Source organism: Leptopilina heterotoma, unplaced genomic scaffold, assembly GCF_015476425.1.
Source record: "Leptopilina heterotoma isolate Lh14 unplaced genomic scaffold, ASM1547642v1 Lhet_114, whole genome shotgun sequence".
In the NCBI taxonomy this organism is placed as follows: Eukaryota; Metazoa; Arthropoda; class Insecta; order Hymenoptera; family Figitidae; genus Leptopilina; species Leptopilina heterotoma.
The window spans coordinates 5,406,265-5,431,101 of NW_025110833.1; the positions used below are offsets into that span (position 1 = coordinate 5,406,265).

General features: G+C 22.0%; 2 protein-coding genes across 5 annotated transcripts in view; both read left to right on the forward strand.

Moving 5' to 3' along the window:
* LOC122508713 (adenosine receptor A1-like) overlaps window positions 1–7,396 on the forward strand; it is a 131,979-nt gene extending 124,583 nt beyond the window's left edge. For all 4 annotated transcript variants that reach the window (XM_043622231.1, XM_043622237.1, XM_043622243.1 and 1 more), the window contains 2 exons: window positions 2,336–2,552; window positions 6,061–7,396. In XM_043622231.1, coding sequence (XP_043478166.1) covers window positions 2,336–2,552; window positions 6,061–6,727 — 884 coding nt within the window. In that variant the 3' untranslated portion in view covers window positions 6,728–7,396. The remainder of the gene's footprint in view (window positions 1–2,335; window positions 2,553–6,060) is intronic.
* A 15,169-nt stretch (window positions 7,397–22,565) lies between these two features.
* Window positions 22,566–24,580, forward strand: LOC122508753 (protein SREK1IP1-like). Its single transcript, XM_043622275.1, has 2 exons — window positions 22,566–22,743; window positions 23,996–24,580. Exon 2 carries the CDS (start codon window positions 23,999–24,001, stop codon window positions 24,437–24,439), a length of 441 nt encoding a protein of 146 aa, XP_043478210.1. The 5' UTR covers window positions 22,566–22,743; window positions 23,996–23,998; the 3' UTR covers window positions 24,440–24,580.
* Window positions 24,581–24,837: the final 257 nt, after the last annotated feature.

Sequence of the window (24,837 nt, forward strand, 5' to 3'; positions counted from 1 at the left end):
ATTAGAAAAAAAATTTTTATAAATTCACCTTTATTAGAAAAAAAAATTTTTAAAAATAAAAAATTAGAAAATATACTCTAAAAATTATTAGATACTAAAAACATGTTCTATCGCATCTATTTAGAAATTTGAAAAAAAAATTGTAAAATTATTCGAAAACATAAATAACTTCTTTTTTAAATAAATATTTAATCATTATTATTTTTCCACAGGAATTAAAATTCTTCAAAACATTCAAATTCAAACCTTTTTGAAATTCAACAACTTATAAGAATATTATTACAATAAAATTTTTCAAAAAAAAGTTAATTACATTTTTCGAGGAATTCAATTTGTATTAAAAATAATTGAAATTCTGCAATAAGTTTTTAAATAATTGATATTTTTCGAAAAATTTTATCAAATTTTGTATTTTAATTTTTAAATAACTGAATTTCTGTGGAAATTTTATGACTTATGAAAATAATTATTAAAATAATTATTTCGAAGAAATTTATTTAAAGTTTTGTAAATAATTGAATTCCTGTGAAATTTTGTCAAGAATTAAAATTTTTAAAAATAATTGAATTTCAAAGAAGAATTTTTATTATTATTAAAGAGAATTGAAATTTTGACGAGAATTTGTTTTTAAATTTTTGAACATATAATTTAATTTTTGCGATGAATTTTTATAACTTTTGAAAATATAATTGAATTTCTGGAATTATTTGTAACTTTTCCAAAATTCAATTTTTTCAGCATTTTTAACTAAAATTCTTCTATAAATCTAGTATTTTTTATGAAAATAATAAAAATTATTTATTAAACAATTTATAAGTCATATATTTTTATGATAGTAAACATTTTTTTAAATAATTGATTTTTTTGAGGAATTGAAATTAAATTTTTAAGAAAAATTACATTTTTTGAGCAATTCCCGTAAAATTGTACTAAAAATAATTGAATAGTTAGAAAGAATTTTATTAAAATTTTCAAAAATTATTGAATTCCTGAGAAGAATTTTATTATTTACGAAAATAATTGAATTATTGCGAAAAATTTTATTAAAATGTTTAAAAAAAATTGAATTACTGTAAAAAATTTTGTTTTTATAATTTTTTATAAATTAATTAAATTCTTTATAAGAATTTTATAAACATTGTTTTAAATAATTAATTTTTTCGAAATAATAATTTAAATATTATGAAAATTGTATTTTAAATATTTGAATTCTCGTGAAACTTTATTTGGGAAAATAATTAATTTTTTCGATTAATTAATTTAAAATAATATTAAAAATAATTGAATTTCTTCGATGAGTTTTATTATTTATGAAAATAATTGAATTCTTGCTTAGAAATTTATAAAAAAAATATTGAATTTCCATGAAAAATGTTCGTATTAGTGAAAGTAATTGATTTATTGTGAAGAATTGTATAAAAATTTTGTTAAATAATTGATTTTTTCGAAATTTTTCTTTCCTGTGAAAAGTTTATTATTTATGAAAATAATTGAATTTTGGATGAATTTTATCAATTTTTTTAAATAATTGAATTCTTTTGCGAAATTTTATAAAAATACTAGAATCATTTGTAACTTTTCCAAAATTCAATTTTTTCAGCATTTTTAACTAAAATTCTTCTATAAATCTAGTATTTATTTTTTATGAAAATAATAAAAATTATTCATTAAATAATTTATAAGACATAGTTTTATGATATAGTTCTTGAAAAATTAAGTTATTTAAAAAGAAATTATTATTGTCAGAAATAGAAATAATTAAAGGTTTTGTATAAGAATTCGTAGTAATTTCATAGTTTATGAGGCAAACAAAAAAAAAAATCATCAAAATTCAAAATTTTCCTATGAATTTTAAAACTTCAATTTTTTCCAGCACTTTTACTAAAAATCCCTGACTTTTCCCTGAATTCCTTCACCTATGGCAACCGTGTTAGAAATTAAACAACAAAAATTTGACAAACTGTTGTTTGTCTCTCTTCTTTTTAAATATAAAATTTTTTTTATATTTTTTATTTAAATTTTAATTAATTTTTTTGATAAAAATAAAATTTCTAAACTGCATTTAGAAATATTTTTCTAAAACTGCTTTTCGTTTAACAAAATGTTTCTCTATTTCAGTTTTTGCGAGAATAAAAATAGAAAATACGTTCAAAGAGTTTTCAAATCTATTTCTTTCTCCTTTTTTTTTTTTTTTTGAAGTGTTGATTTTCTTTACTTGTGGATTGAAATGAAAATATACATTACGTAAGTCCACAAAAGAAAAATGCTAGACACAAAGGGTGAAAAAGAAGATAAATTCGAGAGATGTATATATATATATATGTAATTTTTGCAGGAAATGCATTTCTGGTGAATGTCGCCTTAGCGGATCTGATGGTGACAGGTCTGGTTTTACCAGCGTCTGCAATTGTCATTTTGGCAGGACATAAAGAATCTTTGGGCATTTGTCGCTTCGAATTCACCTTGGAAGCGTTATGCTTTTTAGTAACAGTATTGACACTGGCAGCAATTGCTGTCGAAAATTACATGCGTCTGTGCCTTCCAGTCGAAAGGTGAGTAAATATTAATAAATAAAAAAATATTTTATCTTCAAATGAATTTTAAATCTTTTTGTTACCACTTTTTTTCAGTTCATCAGTATAAAATTAATTTCCAAGAGTTACATTACAGTTCTATTACACTTCTTAAGCGAGTAAATATTTAAAATAGCGTCGAAAAAAGAATTTCAAAGGGAAGTAAATTAAAATTTTTTTTTTTTTACTGTCCATTGTGTTTGATAAAAATTTTGGTGCACGAAGAGTTTACTACACTATTACTTTGTACTAATTACACTTTGTATAAAACAGCTCTTAATAGCCCTTCCATTTACCTTAATTGCTCTTTGATGTTGTATGACTCTAAATTTCGTTTTATAATCCTTTGTAAAAGAACAATGATGTTCGAATACGTTGAAGGTAATGAAAAATATCTTTTTAAACTTGCACAACAATTAGAGGTCTTCTCTTTGATTAGTGTTATTATTATGAAATAATCTTCTCAAAGCAATTGACAATATGGTTTGTAATATTAAATCTAAGTCAAAATTTAATAATATTCAGCTCTGAAGATTTTTTAGTAAAAAACGCCACTGAAAAGTATATGTTAATCTATTTGGGAATAATTAAGTTACGGTTGAGATGAGTTGATATGCTTAACACCTATGTGGAGGGAATGCAGAGTGCAAACTTGGGCAATAAATTATATTAGGTATACCTCAATAATGTTGCGTGTACAAGTTACAATTACTTTATGTTACAAGTTTCTTGATATACACAATTTACATCTGAAAGGATTTACATCTATAACTTCTATACAAAGTTGATGAAGTTTACATTTCCGTATATAGTTCCTTGGTTACAATGTGATTAGTTCGCGGTAAGCAGAATTTCGAGACTCAACGATCTCATGGGAAAATTGAGGTTGAATTGCAATTGTTGCTTTAATACATTCAATTTCATTTATATAATCCCAATTCTATATTAAATTACCTAATTATAAATCGAAATTCGAATTTCGAAGCATTTTTCACCGAGAGAAATTATCGAAACTGATTTCCTTTTAAGACTTCGCACTCGATATTAATTAAATAATATATATAATAATAAAAGTTGATTTAAAAATACCTTTCAGTTGAATTTCAGCTAACAATTGAATATTAGAAGCATAAGATGAATTTTTAGAAATAATTGAATTTTGAAAAGGTTTGAGTTTTAAATTTTTTGAAAATCTTAATTCCTATGGAAAAATTAATAATGGTTAAATATTTATTTAAAAAAGAAGTTATTGATGTTTTCGAAAACAAAATTAAATTTTTGTGTCAATTCTGATAAAGGGAGTCATTAATTAATGAAATGTCATTTATGAAATGTCATAAATGTCAATAAATGTCATTAATTTAAATGAATAAATATCAATAAATGTCATTAATTTAAATGAATAAATAATAATATAATACTATTAATATAATTGATAAAAAATTAATAATTTATTGCAAAAATTTAGTTTACTATTAAAACGAAACTTGAGACAAAAAGAAATAAACTAAATTTTTACAATTATTAAAAGACGTGCTTTAAAGAAGACTTCCCTTTTGTCCTAAAAGGAAATCCTTTTAAATAAATATTAAAAGGAAAATCCGCTTAAGATGAAAGGATTCCCTTAAAGTTAAATAGATTATTTTCTCGCAGTGATATACAGTAGAAGGAAATTCAAGCAATTCAAATTCTTTTAGTTTTTCAAATCTTGTAAATTTATTTCCTGATTTTAATTTAATTGATTTAATTAGTTTCTCGATTCTCAGAGTTTAATAATTGATTTAATTAGTTTCTTGATTTTAAGTTTAATTGATTTCATTAACTTTCTAATTTTTAGTTTCCTGAAGGTTTGTCGGAGTGTTGTTTTATTTTATTTATTCGTATTTTTTTTTATTTCGTGTTCGCTCTATTTTTCATTTTCAGCAATGCAGTAGTTCTATAACCTTTAGTATAATTTTAGTTGCAACAGGGAAACGGTATAAAATTTTAACATGCCTTCAATTTAGAACCAATTCTGTGGAATTTAATGTCGTTAGAACAGAACTGTGTTAGTGTATATATAGAAGAAAGAGTGGAAAACAACTCATGAATTTTTAGTTTATCGCTAATGAGATCGTTATACTGCATTCACCATCAAAAATAGGTACTTTTAGAGAAGATCCAAATGGGATATAAAAGGTTTCCTTTCATTATTTCATTATCTAATTTGGCTTCATTTCTGTTTTTGATCGATATTTCCTGTTTCATTTTTTTCCTGCTCTATTTTGCAGATTTTCTATTTTTATCATGTATCTGTATCACAATCATGTATTACAATTTTTGTCAGGAGTTATTATTTTTTTTTTTTGGGCAAGTTTCGACGCTGAATTTTTTTTCTTTGAAACCAAAATAAAGGATCAAAGATTTTATTTTCTAACAGAGTTGAATGAATAGTTTTGGAATTGTAGGCGAAGGAAAACTAAAATTAGTTGCAGTTTTGTCTTTTTATTCTCTAATAATTAACATTTTCATCTCTAAAAATTCCAAATGGGTTTTCGACGCTAAATTCAGGGGGACATTGTTTGTCTGTGCTTGCTAGAACAAAGTTTCTGTGACTAGAAACATTATCTTCAATATATAACTTCAATTAGTGACTATATACTATAATTCTAATTCAAGTTCCAATTTATGGAGGTTAAGTAATGAACCTTTCGACACGCCACTCAAAGTTTAAATTATTTATCTCAATTTAGCAAGGACAGTGTAATCCACAATTGATGATTGCCCCATTGTAAGAAATTCATGTCCCTGAAGTTTTAGAGACGAAAATTATTACTTGAGATTTTACCGAGAAGAAAATATTAATAATTTCACCTCTTTTCTTAAGGGAGTTGAAAACTTTTCCATAAAAGATAATTTATTTTGTGTTGCATTCAATTTACTTGTATTGTAATTAGGAATTTACGAAGAGAAATATGGATCTAATAAGTGATTGGAAGGTCGGAATTTGATCTTTGGAATTCGTAATGAAGAATTTATTGGTTTGTATGATGATAGAGAATACTAAATTCTCGGCATTCGTAGTGACAGTAGGATAATATAAATCTGGATTCTAAATGCCTCGGAGGATTTCTAGTCGTATCATATTCCAATCATACGTGAACGAATGTTGATTTTAATGTTTAAGCATTAAGATAAAATTTTTGTTTTCCTTCAGAATTACTGTATTAATTTTGAGTATTTGGTATTTTTGGTTAGTACAACTTTTTGATAGTGTGACATTTATACTATTACTATTATTATTATTTATTAATTTAATTAACTAATTTGGCTACTTCCCTGACTTGTAGCAACCCTGATAATTGAATTCCTTTAAAAAATGTACTATTTATAAAAATAATTGAATTCCTGTGAAGAGGATCAGCGTTCATTTGAGGGTTGAAAAGTTTAGAGGAGCAAAAATCTGTGGCTAATCGGTGACAATTAATTCGAAACAATTTGTTCGCAGGTACGCGATACTGACACCGGGACGTGTAACAAGTTCAATCCTCCTCGTCTGGGCAGTGGCAGCAACGGCAATAGGTCTTCAATCATCATTTGATCTTGGACCGGACTTCTGCAATAGACGCTTTAATGGCATTGCAATGGAGCAGGCTGTCGGTGCCAGTATTCTGGTGGGCCTTCCAGTTCTCCTAACAATTCTAGTCTATCTAATGCTAGTGACACGAGTTCGTCGAGCGACACGTGGCTCATATAAACCACCGGTCGCCTTCTCATGGGACTATGAACTCACTAAAACAAATATCTACAGTTTTTTTCTCTTCGCAATATTCTGGATGCCATTGGGCGTTGCACTTTGGGTTAGTTCCGTCCGTCCTGTTAAAGCTCGTGTCTTCATTAATCTCGCATGGTTTGCCCTATCAAAATCGTGCGTTAATAATTTACTTTATTGCGTCGTCGATCGTCACTTTCGTAATGCTTACGTGAAACTTTTTCACTATTGCTGCTTTAAAACGACAGTGAGCTTCTCGCGAAGAACACGAGGCGAAGTATCACGTTCTGGCGATGTTAAATTACGAGTACACATTATTCATTCCTATGCAACCAGTCCAGCGTCCTACTGCCGTCCCACTATTGCCAATAGACCCAATGGACGTGACGTCTATGAGCTTTAAATATTTATTTCTCTATCAAATTTCTACGAATTCTCGAGATTTTATATCATTTCTGGGTTTTTTTTTCTTTTTGCTAAAATTGTACTATGGAAAAATTCTAATATAAGAAATTAAATTTTTAAGAGTTTAAGAATTTTTAAACATCAGTATATTCTCAAAAAGAATAAACTATTAAATAAACTATATAGTTTGAGAATTAAAATGGCCAGAAATGATCCAATATTTTTTGACTTCTTTTAAAATCCAAAAACAATGAAATTTCTTTTTCTTCTTTCCTCGTATCTTTTCATCAAACCTCATTTCTTTTTTAACTGCGGTAATACCAAGGCAAGAAAAAGTTACTCAACTATAGGTACAAATTTATGACCCGAACCAAAAGACTTAAATCAGAAATGTTTAGTACCCTAACACAGCAATATTTCACGAATTTACGATGAAAAATGAAATAGAATGAGATTTCATCTATATTGCAAAGCATAAAACATGGTTTTGGTTTGGATGCTTTATCTCTGACTTAAGTAATATTTATCATTGACTCTTTTTTCTTTTCGATAATTTACATCCCGATCGATATCTATACACTGAAAAAATAAAATTTATTTGATTCAAATAACCGATTAATTGACTATAGGTTTTTTTTTAATTCGTTGATGATAAACGTTGCAAACTTCACCTTCGTTGACTCTTATCAATTAAATATTTACTTGAATCAAATAATATTTATTGGAGTTAATTAAATGGTATTTGTTTCAAATACTGAAATTATTGATTTAAATATCATTTAATTAACTCAAAAAAATATTATTTGATTCAATTAAATATTTAATTGATAATAATCAAGTAATCGGTTATTTTAATCAAATAAATTCTTTTTATACTGAAATAAAAATTTTAATTTTTAACTTTTTCCCTGATATTCAGATTCATACTTTAAAAATGATTCCATACTCAAAGAATTATCCAGTAAATAATTTTTATGCAGGAAAAATAATGCAAATTAAACATTTTCTTAGTTAAGAATTTGTTTAATCTACAAAAATAATTTTTTCTAATAAAATACAAATTAAGAAAAAACAATGAAAAATTTTCGTTTATTTGAACTTTCAAAATTTCAGAAACATTAATATTAAAAATTAAATACACAAATTATAATATTATTTACTCAATAATCAAATTAAATTCTCCTCCAACAAAAATCCAACCCATGAATAGTAAAAGACAATATGCTTTAAATTCATTTCAGCTTTATGGCGCATAAATGAGAAATAAAATCTAAAAATACCAGAAATATCCACGATAATTCAAAAAGGAAGAAAAAAAAATTGAGAAAGTGAAGAAAATTCTATAAAAGGTGTGATAATAAAAAAAATTCCAGAGATAAGAAAAATACCAAAGATCCTCTATTCATAAAAAAAAAAATTGAGTAAATTTAAATTCAGAAGAAAAAAAATTAAGACTGAAAAAAAAATTTTAATATTTCTCGTATAATTAATAGCTATTAATTTTTAACTGGAAGTGATTAAATCTCAAAATACACGTTCTAACACGTGGAAAATTTCCCAAAAGTTCAATTTAAATTTTCATAAGCACCTAGGATTTATACCGTAATTTCTGTTTACAAATTTAAATCGACCATTAAATTATATCTAAGAGAACAATTTCAATTCAAAAACTTTAATACTGAATGCAAAATTGTTAATAAACTTTAACAAAAGGTTTCCCCCATGTAGTAATATTCCGCGGTGTCATTATGTTTATGAGCTCCACCACATGTTACTAAGCGCTCATTATTTTCCTTTATTAAAGATCGCTTCGTATTTCTATATATAAAAAGAAGGGGGAAAAAAATACAAAATACGATATTTCCCATTTTCTTTGGAAAAAAAAATGATTTGAATTAAATTTTTAATTCATTCAAAAACCAAAAAAATTACAATTTTGTTCTAAATGAATTCAATTTATTTCAAGTAAAAAAGTAAATTAAAATAAATTTAATTTAAACAATTTTTTAGGACAATTTTACAATTTTTACAATTTTTTTTTTTTTTACCTCAAAAAAAAATAAATTTAATTTCAATTCAAATTCAAATAAATTCAATTTTTGTGAATTAATTTAAATTTAAATTTTGTGAATTTAATTTCAATTAAAATTAAAATAAGTTCAATATTGTGAATTTAGTTTCAATTTAATATTCGAATTAATTTAATTAAAATCAAAATTCAAAATTAATTATACCTTTAAATTAATTCACTTTGAATTAATTCAATTTAAAATGAATAAAATTGAAAATAAAATTCAATTTCAACTAATTCCAAGTTTAATCAAATTCAATGATTTTAAATAAATTCACATCGAGTTTGATTGAATTCAATTCAATTTCAAATGAATTAGATTAGAGGTGTTTTTCAAAAAAGAGAGAAAAGAAATGGAAAAAAGAAAGAGAGAGAAAGAAAACACGAAGTTAAATGACTTTCTTCGGTCCATACTCGGAATTCTATGGATGTTGAGAAAAGAAGCCCTTGATCAATAGTGCCAACAAAATGTTTCATCACGTTAGGTTCTTCTCTGGACTGATTCCAACTTGAAAAACCTTTTCTTAAAGTGATTGTCTTCGAGACATATATATATATATATATATAATAATAAAGAAAAAGATTTTTCTACAGACTCAATACGTGCTTCAAGCACAAAATGTTCTAATGAAAGAAACTTGTTAGGTTTCCTTTTTAACTCAAAATAAAGACTCTTTATAACAATGCCGATTCATTTACACAAAATTTTTTTTTTTTCTTTTTTTCATGGTTAAAAAATGGGAAGGCAAAATGTTAAATTCAACCACTTGTTATTTTTTTAATAAAAAAAAAATTGTTTCTTAATAAAAAAAAAATTTTCTTAATGAAAAATTTCTTTCTTAAAAAAAATTATTTTTTAATGAAATTGTTTTATTAAGAAAAAAATGATTTTAGTGTGACAAAAATTTGTTATCATTGACACATTTCTTTTTTAATAAAAACAATTGTCTTTCACTGGAAAATTTCAGTTCTTTTTTAAAAAAAAGAAAATGTTTTGAATAAAATATTTCTTTTCACTGAAAAATTTATTTCTTTAATAAAAAAAGTTGTTCTCCAATAAATAAATTTTTTTTGTAATGAAAAGAATTTTTTTCCAAAGAAAAATTTCTTTACTTTAAAGAAAAAAATTATTTATTCACAAAAAAATGTCTTTTTTCAAAGAAGAAAAATTGTTTTTCAGTAAAAATTACTTCATTTAATAAATAAACCTTTTCTAAAGTGACAAATTTCTTTTTTTAACAAAAAAATATTAGGTATTTTTCTAATGAAAAATTTATTTTTTTAACAAAAAATATTATTTTTTCACTAAAAAAATTTCTGTTTTTCAATGGAAAAAAAATGTCAACGAAATCAAGGAAAGATTTTTTTCTTTTAAAGAAAAAAATTAGTATTTCACTAAAATTAATCAAAATTTACTTTTTTCAATAAAGAAAGTATTTCAAATGAAAAATTTCCTTTTCTAATGAAAAGAACAATTTTTTACAAGAAAAATTCTCTTCTTTTAAAAAATAATTATTCTTTTACTGCAAATTTTTTTTCCTAAAGAAAAGAATTTTATTTTCAGAAAAAAAATTGCTTTTCAATTGAAAAATTTCTTTTTTTAATAAAAAAAAACAGTTTTTTATTGAAGAATTTCTTTCTTTTAAAGGAAAAAATTATTTCACGAAAAAAAAATTTTTTTAAGGAAAAAAAACTACTTTTTAATAAAAATTTACTTTTTCAATAGACAAACTATTCCCAATGAAAAATTTATTTTTTTTAATGAAAAAACCATTTTTTTTTCAAGAAAAATTTTCTTCTTTGAAAGAAAAAAATTAATCTTGCACTGAAAAATTTCTTTTCCTAAAGAAAAGAATTGTTTTTCAATAAAAAATTACTTTTTTAAGAAAAAAAATTGCTTTTATTAAATGAAAAATTTCTTATTTTTAATAAAAAAAATTGGTGTGCCTTGAAAAATTTTTTTCTACAATGAAAAAAATTGTTTTCAAATGTAAAATTTCTTTCTTTTAATGAAAAAACTGATTTTTTAAATGGAAATCTTCCTCGTTTTAGAAAAAAAAAATGTTTTTTAATAAAAAATAACTCCTTTCGATAAACAAATCTTTTTTCAATGAAAATTTTCTTTTTTTAAACAAGAAAATTGTTATTCACTGGAAATTTTCTTTATTTTAAATGAAAAAAGAAAAGAATGTTTTCATCTCAAGAATATACTTATGAATCTTATATTACGCACATAATATTGAAAGATCCTCTATAAAATCGAAATTCAAAAGAAGGTAAAAGTTTTTTTGATTACAAGAGTCTTGAAATTGAGAAAAAGTTTTTTAAATTATTCAGAGAATAAATTCTTGCATGAAAAATTCTTTTACGAGTCTACAACTTCAAACTCAAGTTATTTCTCATTCAAGTATTGTCACGTTAAATGAAGTTTTACAACTTCAGTACCTACTAAATCAGAAACGGAAATGAAATCCAGAAATTCAAAAGAAGAAAATAATGAACAACTGAAATATATATATATATACGATTTTGCTATTTTGGCCTTCGTCTCCTCTCTATCTCCTTTTTTTCGCAAAAAAAAAAAAAAAAATAGAATCCGACTTTTAAAAGTTCAAAAGATAAAATTAAATAGTTTTCCTATCTTTCGAGTTAAAGAAATGCGCGGAATGACTAATTGCAAAGAAATCTGTCAAGTGCAACGACTCACTGTCGTTTAATGAATTTTTTTCCCCCATTGGATTTGTTTCTTCTTAAAAAATAGTTCTACTTGCGAATATATTGAGAACATAAAAAAGAAAAATATCCCTTGTGCAACTTTATTCATTTCGATATTTAATTTTGAAATATTGCTTTACTAGGATCTTGAAATAAATTTATGTTTAAAGAGAGAAGAAAGAAGGAAAAAAAGAGAAAGAGAGAAAAAGACATTCAGAATAAAAAAAGTATTCAAGTGGAAAGGATTTCAATATATCAAAGTAAAAATATACTTTTCAGAAAAATTGACAATTAAATAATTAATAATTAAATAATAAAAAATTAAATAATGATTAATTAAATAATCATTAAAAACTAGTGTAATTAAAGTTTAATTCGAAATTCATGTAGCAACATTCAGGAAAGTTCTATTGTGTATCGAATTCAATTGTGTAACTTTCCTAAAACCCCTATTATGTGTGTTCTATATAAATTTAATGGGAAGAACTCAACAAAAAGTGTATTACGAATCACGAAACCAATTTTTCCTTTCCGATAAATTTCATTTATAACAAGCAATTATATTTTGAAAAAAGGAAACGAATTTACCACACTAAAAAAAAAGAAAGTATTTTTTTATTTGATTAACTATTTATAATCATTTATTGTTATAATTTATTTAAAAACCTTGAATAATTTTACCAGAGCAAATATTTGACCCAGTTTTGATTTAAAATTTCTCCTCAGTTTTATGATCTGGAATAATTTTTTTATTTATTTTTCCATAAAGGGAACAATACATAAAATAATTTATAAATCAAATTGATTTAATTAATTTAATCAATTTTCACCCTCATTTCACATGTTTTATTTAAACCAAAGATAATTTATCTAAATCAAATAAATGTATATTATGTGTCACAGAGCCTACTAAATTATTTATTAGAAATAAAATCAAATTTATTTAAGTAGCAGAAACAAAAATTTTAATTGAACTAAATAAATAATTTTATAGAATCAAAAATATTTTTTTCGGAGTATAATAAATTTAATTAATTTAATTAATTAAATTAATTCAATCAATTTATACAGAGCCTACTAAATTATTTATTTAAAACCAAATAAAATTTATTTGAACCCAAAAAATTTATTTAAAACAAAAAAAATAATACAGTAGACTCTGAGCCAAAAATATATTTTTTCTGCGTACAATTAATTTAATTTAATTAATTTAAAATGATTAAAATTTAATCAATGTAATTAAATTCTAGTTTTTAAATAAAAATTTGAAGTCTGAATTACTATGCAGAAATATAAAAAGCAAACAAACAAATGGAACGTAATAAAATATCCGCTATTATAATTTTAATATTATTTTTTATTCAATTTTTTCAAAAACCGCAAATCACGTGCAATTGTTTCAACATAAATATTAGACGAGCATTACTATAATCGAAAATTGGCATTTACGACACGCTTAAAAAAAATTGAATGTTTGTTGTTGCTCCGTCCATATATTAATCGCTTTTCTATTAAAAAACGCCAAAAATAAAATTTTTAACAAGAAAGTATCTCTTTTTGCAAATCAAATAATTTCAATCCGAACCATACTCCTAAAATACGTGCCTAAATTTCGATTATACGCTCATTTATAATTATAATAATTATATATCATAACAAATTTTTTATATTAATTAAAACAGGGGAAAAAAATGTTGCCTGAAATCGGTTAAAAATTTCACTTAGCGAAATTTTTAGTCAATTCAGTTAAAATTTTCGCTATTCCAGAAAAACTAATCGCTGTTCCAGATAAACTTTTTTTTCATGTCTAGAAAAATTATATTAAAAAATATATAAAAACCATTATTCATTTTATTTTATTATAAATAAAGTAAATAATTTTCATAAAGAAAATAACTATTTTATTTATAAATAAATATTCAAAATAATATTTTTAAAATAATTTATATAATTTTTATATTATCACAACTATATTATAATAATTGTACTATAATAATTAAAATATAATTATTACTTTGTAAGAATTTTACTAAAATAATTATGCTATAATAATTTTATTATAATAATTATTATAATATAATAAAAAAGAAAAATTCAAAGATATATTTATACCTAAAGATTATTTCCATCTTAAAAAAGAAATGCTTCATTTCAAGAAAGTACATAAATAAATATTCTTTCTATAAAGGATTTTTATTTTTGAACAATATTTCCACTCATCTTTCCCCCTCTTATTTTCAAAGTAATTTGACATCAGATCATGTTTATACGCACTTAAAAAAGGGAAACGAAAATCTCGAGATTTCAAGGGAATGATGAAAAAAGCCTATCATGAAAGTTATTTCAGTACATATACATATATATATATATTTGTGGAAAGCTTATAAGAATGATTTATAAGCTAGGTAATAATTTTTTCACATCAGGCACAATGGAACTTGTAAGAATTTTTTATTTTTGTAAATAATATAAACTGAAAAAGGAAAAATCTGCCCGATATTGTCGCATTTACATTTGCTAAATATTATTTTTTTTGTAAATATTAATTCAAATTTAATTTATTTAATTTAAATTAAAATAATTTATTTAAATAAATTTATTTAGACTATGTAAATTTATTTAAGTTAAACTAAATTAATTTTTTTACAATGGACAACAGTGAGAATTTTCTTTTTTCAACATATCATGGGAAAAAATTTTTAGAAGTAATATTGTGTCGTGTTATATTATATAAAAATATATGTGGTTTATGATGAGCACAAATTTAATGCTATACTTCGACTTTATGATATTAACTATATATTATATTTTTGCGTGTCACGAAATAAATTTAAATTCTTTCAAGGGCATATCCAGAATTTGAATTGTAATATACATGTACTTATTGTTCTGAAAATAAAAATTTGCGAATAATTTGCGCAAATTAAAATACATAGTAAATAATAAGCTTTATTGAAACAAAAAATATGAAGTTAAATATAAACCAAGAAATATAAAATATGAATTGAAATAAAAAAGTAGGAATTCAAATTTGTTTCACAAAGTAAAAAATATTTAAAAACTTTTCAGAACAATAAGTACATTTGTATATTTAGATAGAAAGATTTGTGATAATTTGCGAAAGTTACTTGTTTATAAAAAAAATTATATTATATAACTTTTCTGGTAAACGGTGTTTTCTTTCAGAAAAGTGCCTAGAAATTCGTTCAGACACCAAGAAGCAGTGATACAATATGACTAAACAAAATTCAAATCCTAAAATATTGTTTATATTTTGTTAACATTTTTTCTATATTACGACATTTATTAAACCAAAAACAATTTATTTTAATTACATTAATTTTATTCATTTTATTCATTTCATTAATTTTCCATTTAGTTCAAATTTATTTTAATAATTCAATTTATCAAATAAATTTAAGTACTTTTTTAAGTACTTTTAATATATTCAATTAATATTAATTTTTCTATAAGTAAATTAATAAACTAATGTTGAATAAATAAATTAATGAACATTTAATAAATCTATTTATTGATTTTTAAAAATTAACCTAATATTTAAAATTCAATTTACAGGCTGTGATAAAGTTTAAAAAAGTAAAAAAGAATATATTTTCCAAAACAAAGAAAACGAAACAAAAACGGAAAAAAACAAATAAACAATCAATATACATGAAAATTAAAAATAAAAGAAAGAAATAAAAGGATGGAAAAAAATTTCAAAACAAAAAAATTCCTCTAATTAAAAAGAAGTTTTCTAAAAATTTCGAAATTAATTGCAATTAATTATGAATACTTAAAATAAATGTAATGAATAAAATTTAAAAAAACAAAATAAGACAATAAATAAAAATGTTATCAAAATAATAAATAAAAAAGTTGAAATTGATTAAAAAAATTAAACGAATTTGATTGATATACAAAAAGACAAGATACATTGAAAACTTTATTACAGCTTTAAAAAAAAATTAAAACATCTCGAGAAAAATGTTAACAAAATATAATAGTAACACTATTTATATATTATGGTATACATAAATATAATACCAATCTAATTGCCAGCTATCGACTTTATGTCCCTTTATAAAAAAAAAGATCTCTGACCTAAGTTCTATAATATGTAAATTTCGAAAATTTTTACGAAAATCGCGCGCACTTTTCGTAAAATAAACTCGACTATAATATTGTTACTGATATCTATACTGGTACACTGTACATAAAGTAAACTCGCAAATAAATTATCACAATATATACTATAATATTATTTCATAAGGACTTAAAATTAAATATATAAGAAATATATAAATAATATAAGTATATATAATATAATTGTAATGTAATTGTAACGTACAATTAAAAATATTATAATTTATTATAATACTGTAAAGTGTAATTAATAATTAATAATTAATAATTAATAATTATAATGTTATAATTTATAACATGAATAAATATTAAATTTATTTATTTATTTTATTTATTTTTAAATATTATTATATTATAATAATATAAATTATATTATTCATTACAATATTGTGATGTGCAATGAAAATTATTATAATTTTTTACAATATTGTAATGTACAGTTATAATATTACAACGTATTATATATAATATATTAAATATATATCGCATCGTGACTGTGTAGGTACTGCGTATGATATATTTATAAATATAATTATATACATACATCGTTACGTATTTTACACGCCTTTTGTCAAACTGTGATCATTCTAGGTATGGCTAATCAGATATAGTAGCGCTTCCCGAACGTAGTGTTTCAAATTTTGCACAATTTTTCACTTCCTAACAAAATATAAATAATTTTTATATTAAATAATAATTTTTATTAGTAATTAACAACAAATAAGTTAAGGTGAAATAAATTTGAAAGGTTATAATCAATATAGCGACGCGCTCCCTATAAAGACACCTAAAAAGCAAATAATTTTTTATTTTAGGTTATGTTTATAATTTTTGGAGTAAAAATGCAGAAAGAGAATTAATTACCATTGCAAATTATTTATGTTCAAGTCTTCATTACATCTAAAATATTCCATAAAAACTCGTTTCAAATTAAAATAATAGAAAACGATCTTTTAATCAACATAAATCCAGCGCAAACTTAACCTGTAATTCGTTTGTTTCTTAGATTTCTAGGGAGCGTATCGCAAAATTCATAATTTATTTATTAAAAAATAAAAAAAATTCTCAAAATATTTAATTCACAATTTGTAATGAAGAAAATTGCAAAATTTGAAACAACTTTTATTCCAGGCTTGAGAAAAAAAAATGCGCACTGTAAAAAAAAAATACTCGAAGATATAGAATTGAAAAAAAAGATAATACTTGTAAAAGGGACCAGTATTATATTGTAAAAATCATTATTTCCGACTCGATTTTTAATACAACACATTGTGTCATTTCTGTAGAGCACGAAGGAAATCTATCATAATAATTATTGTACATAGAAAATCTGGCAAATACGTCATTTCTGAATTCTACAATTCTTTTTTTCCTTTTCTTATATTTATTATAATAAGTTTTTCTCAGGGGCTACAAAGAAGCGTGTACACATGTATATTATAATAAATATACTTGAACGTATATTGAAATGCTTCTGTAACCATCTAATATATAATATATATTATAAAATAAAAACTGAAATTTTACTGCTGCTAAAAATGAATTTCATATATATTATACTATATATACGTATTTGTCGAGAAATCAATTAACAAATATAGTCGGCGATGATGCGTATGAAAAAAAAATTGTTGGCTGAATAATAAAAACGCATCAGAAAAAAAACAATTGTGAAAGTTTAATATTAATAGAAAGAGGAATTTTTTGTATTCTTTTTGAAAAAAAATCGTTTCGCCGAAATTATAAAAAAGGATGCCTGAAATATAAAAAAATTCATTCATTCATTTAGTTATCTATTTTACTATTTATTTATTTATTTATTTATTTATTCATTCATTTATTTATTTATCTGTTTTACTATTTATTTATTTATCTGTTTTAATATTTATTTGTTTATTTATTCTACTATTTATTTATTCACACTGTAAAAAAATTTATTTAAATAAATAAATAATATCAAATATTTAAATTTTATTTGAATAATTTTTATTTAAATCAATTAAGTAATTATATTTGCTTCGAATACTGAAATTATTGGTGTTCAAATACAATTTCTGACTTAAATAAAAATTATTTTGATTCAAATAAATATTTATTTGATAAAAGACAAGTAATCGGTTATTTGAATCAAATAAATTTTTTTTCAGTGCAAGATTTGAAAATTAAAAAAATTTTTCTGCACGAACTTTTAATTATTACAATGCTCGCAATTAAAAAATCAAAATATATTTAATGAGACTGAAAAATGTATAATTTTAATTATACAAATATTGTTATAATTATAACATTAATTTTATTTTAATATTTCTGTATGGACTCGAAAATTTTATTTTAAACTGACTTTCAACTCCTTAAAAATATTTTTTGGTAGTCTTTTACAATATTTATTTTACCTTTTGTCTTTATATTTTCTAATTAATTATTATTTTTATTATTATTTTACTATTAACTATTTACTTTTTCAACTTTTCCACACTCAAAAAAATTATTTGACTTAAAGCCCAATGAACTTTTATTTCCTTTATTAGCAAATGACTCTTCTGTGTTTAAATAATTTTTTTTTTTTGGTTCAAATAAAATTTATTCGTTTCAAATTTATTTTCTTAATTGAAATAAAAATTTTATTCGGTCCGAATACAATTTTTATTCGTTTCAAATTAATTTTCTTTGTTCAAATAAATTTTCTTTGTTTCAAATAAATTTTCTTGGTTCAAATAAATTTTCTTTGTTTCAATTAAATAATTTAATAGGCTCTGAGACAAATATATTTTTATTCAACTCGAAAAAATTATATTTGCTTGAAATAAAATTTTCCTCTGGGTACAAACTGTCAACAAAAAAAATTGAGACATCCGTTTTTGTATAATTTGAAAAAAAAATGCAAAAATTCAACTGAAAAATTTTGAAAAAATTTTTTGGGTATAAAATAATGAAACTATTTTAATTGAATAAAGATATTGTTTATAAAAAAAATCTCTTGCATTTTATGACTGATTAAACGATATAAACGCATTTATTATACATCCACCTAAACGAAAATAGATTGAATTAATTTTCGCTTCTCCTCTTTTTCGTATTATAATGAATTCAGAATTATTTTTAAGAGACGGCGAAGAAGAATAATTGAATGTATAAATAATTCAAAAAGGAAAGCTGATGTCTAGCTTTTATTAAAATAATTGTGACAGCAATATTATATTATGCCGTCAAAAGTCGCAGTTTCATTCGAAAATAAAGGATGTAATATTTCAGGAAAAGTTTTTCGATTAAAAACACAAGCAAAATAATCAATTTTTTCCCCTGAAATATAACACCTCGAATTAATAAAATTCAAATTTGTATAATTAAGAACACATATCTAGATATTAGAAAATTATAGTTTATAGCAATAAAAAATAGTTCTAGAAAAATAGCGAAACTACTAGTTTGTTAATTTAGAAATAGTTTAATGGATGTTTTAGATTGTTTACAAGCAAAAAAAAAAAAAAATAGAAATCGCATGAAAATACATATGTAGTATCTTTAAATAATAGTATTCCAAAGAAAAAAAAATCTCCTGATAACTTGCCATCCAAAAGTTGGAATTATGTTATACGAAAATATTAATGCACAAATTTTCCTTTGCCGCTACTTTCAAAGCGCACAGTAAAAGTATTTCTATTTTCTCCATTTTCTTCTACTCTTAAAAGAAAAAATTCTACACAAAAATCTATAATTATAATCAATAACAAACCTCTAATTTGTGAAAATCAAACTTTAATATATTCAAATATTTGTTGACTATAGTTCAAATAATTTTTTTTATATTTAAAAAATTTTTTTAAAAATTGTATTAAAGGCTTTAAAGTTTAAACTTGACTGAAAATAAAAAAAAAAAAATAGAGAAAAAAATAGAAATGTTTACTATAATAGAAAAAGAAACAATCTCAAATTTTTTTACGAGTTAAAATCGTTCATTAAGTTTCCTATTTGTATAAGACTATCAAATCTGAGATCAAAGAGTCAAAAAAAATTGTAAAGAAAAAAGAAAAAAAAAGTCCAAACAAAGCAATAAACAGCAAAAAAACAAAGTTACCAAAAAATTTAACTGAATTTTTTCAAATTGTCTTCCAAGAACAAAAATAGAAATAAAAAATAAATTCGCTAATTTAAAAATAACCAACGCTAATTTTCATCAACAGGAAATGAATATTCGAATTATTTTTCGCGAAAACAAAACAAAAAAAAAAGAGAAAAAAGGTCAAAACTGTATTTTCAAACTTCGAGGACCACGAGCACAATAAAGAATCTTTCTTTATTTAAAAAAAATAATAATGAACGGAATAATAGAAAATATAGATAAAGAAAGAAAGAAAGAATTCTCCAGAAAAAAAAATACTAATAGTCTAATAAAAAAAAATTGTAAAGAATAAAGAAAAGAAAAACATCAACAGAACTTTTGGATAAAATAAGAAATTGATAAAAAATAAAAAAAATTATCACGTGTGTTATGTAAACGATTTTAAAATCGTCTATGACACATATAGTATAATTATAATCATATTATAGCGAATAAATCGATTCATAATTGATGTTGTACTTTGGTAAATAAGTGTCCATTATATGTCACCGGCAATCTAAACAATAAGACTATAAAAAAAAGTTAAATATAGGACTCATAAAAAATGTATTTAATTATTAACAAAAAAAAAAAAAAAATTATAAAACGTAAATGGGTCAATGTAATTGTTTCACATAGAGGAAAATTATTCCATTCCTAATTAGTTTATGTAAAAAAAAAATCGACCAACCAATTGGAGATTTTAAATTACTGATTATTCTACTATAAATTCATATCAATATTTTATAATTAAGATAATAATTATCTAAATTGGAGACTTTTTATTATTATTATTATAATTAGGTACTATTATCATTAATATTAATATTATTATTGTTATTACCCAATATAATTATTATTACAACTTTTTTGCTAATAATTAATATTATATTATTACTATGGATTATTACTTCTAAATTTAAAAAAAAATTCTAATTTTAAAAATTCTACTATCGATTATTACTATTATTATTAACTTTAATAATAATAATAATAATTATTATTATTATTATTATTATTATTATTATTATTATTATTATTATTCAGTTAATAATAGTCATAAGTTAATAACAATAAATAATTATTACATTTGGAAAATTAATTCACTTATGTATTTCCACTGAGAAAAAAATTTAATTCAAATAGCCAATCACTTGCCTATTATCATATTAATGTTTACTTAATTCAAATAAATTTGATCGAAGTTCATAATAATTTCATAATTTTTATTATAAATAAAATTTTCAATATTATAATTTCAGTATTTTAAGAAAATACTATTTAACTCAAATTAAAATTATTTGATTCAAGTAAATATTTATTTTATAATAGATTTAATAAATAATGAAGCAATTTGAATCAAATAAATTTTTTTTCAGTGTATTATTTATTTATGCATTTATTATTATTAAATATTTGAATTTATCACTCGATCGTCTAAACCAGTGTTTTATATTTTAATTTATTATTATTCTTATTAATATATAAAAATCGAAGCATGAAAAAAATTGAAAAATTTCTCCAGTTGGATGGCGACGTTTAAGTGCGAGAAAAAAAATTCCCTGTAACCAATGTCCTAAAATTCTAAAAATTCTCATAATATTGATAACAATAGAAAAAAAACTACTGTCGAAACTATATTATATATATTATATATAATATAAATGAATATAAATGTTTTTATTTTATACTGAATGTATTTCGCATTTGATGTATATGTATTTTTCGTAATATAAAAAAAAAAATTATACTGACGTTGAAAAGCGTCGCTTTTTTTTATTAATTGAAAAAAAAGAAGTTGATGAAAAGTGGCTTCTTATTTTATGGGTATATTTTATTGTGACAAGTGTCAACATAGATTTTATAATGTTGTAATAAAAGTATTTCTTTTTGTAAACGTTCGTTTTTTATTTTTATTCAATTATAATATTTAATTTCTTTTTTATTTTCTTTATAGATATTTATCATAATTATTTTTTTTAATAATGCACGAATTAATAATATTTTATGTACACTGAGAAAAAAATTTATTTGACACAAATAAATATTTACTTGAATCAAATAATTTTTATTTAAGTCAATTAAATTTGAACCAATAATAATTTCAGTATTTGAAGCGAATGCGATTTATTTGTTTTAAATAAAAATTATTTGATTTGGTTAATTATTTATTTGATAATATAGACAAAAGTAATCGATTATTTAAATTAAATAATTTTTTTTCAGCGTTCGTTGATGAAAATAGAAGTAGAAAAGGAAAATCAGCATGTTAAATAAATAATATTGTCCATAATACATAAATTCACTATTATTAAAATAGCATTATTTTTAAATTGCATATTAAATAGTTAATTAATATTTTTGCACATTAGACTTTAAAAGCTTGTAGATCATAGAGAGCATGAAGTAATAAAACAATAAGAAAAAATAATCAAAATATTTTAAAAAATAATAAAGAAATAAAAATTATTAAAAAAATATAATAAATTAAGAAAAATATAATAAATAGATAAAAATATAATAAAGAAACAAAAATATAATAAAAAATACAAATATAATAAAAAAATGAAAATATAAAGAAATAAATAAAAAAATAAAGGAAAAAATTTAAATTTAAATTAAAAAAAAATTTTTTAATTAAAACAATAATTTAAAAAATCAAAATACAAAATTTTAAGTTTAAAATTTAATTAAAAAGTGAAAATTCTAAAATTTTAATTTCAAAATTAATCGACTTCTCGAAGTATTCGATTATATCATATCGATAACTATAATCGAGAATCACTGATCGATAATCGAACAAACCTCAAGCAAAAAAACTAACCTCAAAACGACAACATCAACAAGAACCATTGACAAGAACAACAACAACAAAACAGAAATACTCTCCTTTTCTCTATTTTTTTATGTATAATTAAATGTATTTACAAGCGTTCTACGATCAATTACCTAGAGTTCTTATTCTTTAGCAGAAAAATTTAAGGTACATTTTAATTAATCAGCTATTCTTACATAAGATTTAAATAATTATTCTAACCTTTTTCTTTGCCTGTTTTTCTTTTGTTCCTTTAAAACACTAAATTTACAATTAACTTTCTGTGTATTTTTCCATTATTACTATTATTATCGATATTATTGTCATTTACACATTTACACAAAAAAAAAAAATTAATTTGATTCAAATAACTGATTACATGTGTATTACCAAATAAATATTTACATGAATCAAATAATTTTTGTTTATATCAATTAAATTGTTATTTTCATAAATAATAGTATTCTTCAGAACATTACGATTATTTAAAAAAAATGTAATAAAAATTCGTTGCGAGAATTCAATTATTTTCTTAAATAATAATATTCTTCACAAGATTACGATTATTTTCATAAATAATAATATTCTTCAGAAAATTTCAATTACTTAAAAAAATATAATAAAAATTCGTTGCAAGACTTCAATTTTTATTAATACAATTGAAAGTAAATTTTCCGAAAAACATAATTAATTTCAAAAAATGTTATTAAAATTCATCAAAAGAAATAATTGAACAATTATTATCAATTATTTTTAGCAATTTTTACAAAAGTTTCTAGATAATTTTCAAATCCATTTGTTTACAATTCAATTTTACGAAATTTTGATTATTCGGAAATTCTTCTATTAAATATATTTAGAAAATAAAAACTTAAAATATTCAAACAAAAATTCAATTACACTTTTTCAAAATACAATTATTTCCAAAAATTCATGCTATAATACTTTTAATATTCAATTATTATCTACAATTTTAACTAAAATTAATTTTTAAATCAATTTTTATTAAAAAATTATACGAGAATTCAATTATTTAAAAAGAAAAAATTATTAAATAAATGAATGTTTCTCGAAATTGAATTCTCATAAAGAATTTTATCAACAAATTTTTAAATAATTGAATTTTCTCGATGAATTTCAATAAAAATTTCAAGAATAATTACATTTTTCGGGGAATTCGGTTAAAATTGTATTATTTATGAAAATAATTGAATTATTGCGAAGAAATTTATAAAAAATTTGTAAATAATTGAATTCCTGTAAAATTTTTATTATTCATGAAAATAATTGAATTTTGGATTTATTTAATAATAAACAAGTAATTGCCTAATTGGTAACTTGATTCAAATAATTTTTTCCATCATTATAAACTACTTAACAAAAAATTCCATTAATTGAAAAATTAAAAAAATATTTCCAGAGAATGGATCCAGAATTTATTGCAAGATTGATACCACAAACAAAAGAGCAAATACGACCAGCGTGTAAAAAATGTGGCTACGCCGGTCATCTAACCTATCAATGTCGTAACTTTATAAAAGTTGATCCGAACAAAGAAATAGTTTTGGATGTAAGCAGTACAAGTTCTGACAGTGATGAAAACTATGTCACTCCTTTAACGGAATTACGTGAAAAGGAGTTGAAGAAAAAATTGAAGGAGGCAAAGAAAAAGAAGAAAAAGGAAAAGAAAAAGAAAAAATCCCGTAAACGTTCATCATCCTCATCATCAGAGAGCAGTGATTCTGATTCATCGGATTCGGAAAATTCATCCGATGATGGAAAAAAGAAGAAGAAGCGAAAAAAGAAGAAAAAGAAGTCCAAGCATAAAAAACGAAAGCACAACTCCTCGGATAGTGATGATTAAAAATTTGTGTTTTAATAAATTAGCCAATTTTTTATTTTTTTTTGACGAAAACGTGTTGTTTCAATTATTTTTGCAAACTTTTGCCTTATAAGATTTTTGCGACTATTTTTCGCAATATTAATAAAGAAATTCATTTTTAAAGTAGATATTTTATTTACATACCTTTTTATCCTATTGCTTTTTTGTACCTTTTAAATTCTTTTTATCCTCTTTTTCTCTTTCTTGAAAACTCCGACTTTTGACATTTGTTCACTCTTGTTTCCAATTGACCAATTGACTAACTTTTGTTTTTCAATTTTCCGTTTTCAATAATATCTATTTTTAAAAATAAAGAGACCACGAAATAAACTTATTTATCACTAAAAACATTCGAATTCACCGGCAATTTTAGTGCTGCC

Excerpts from the sequence above, each read along its gene's own strand:
- LOC122508753 (XM_043622275.1), top strand. The coding sequence starts at position 23,999 with ATGGATCCAGAATTTATTGCAAGATTGATACCACAAACAAAAGAGCAA.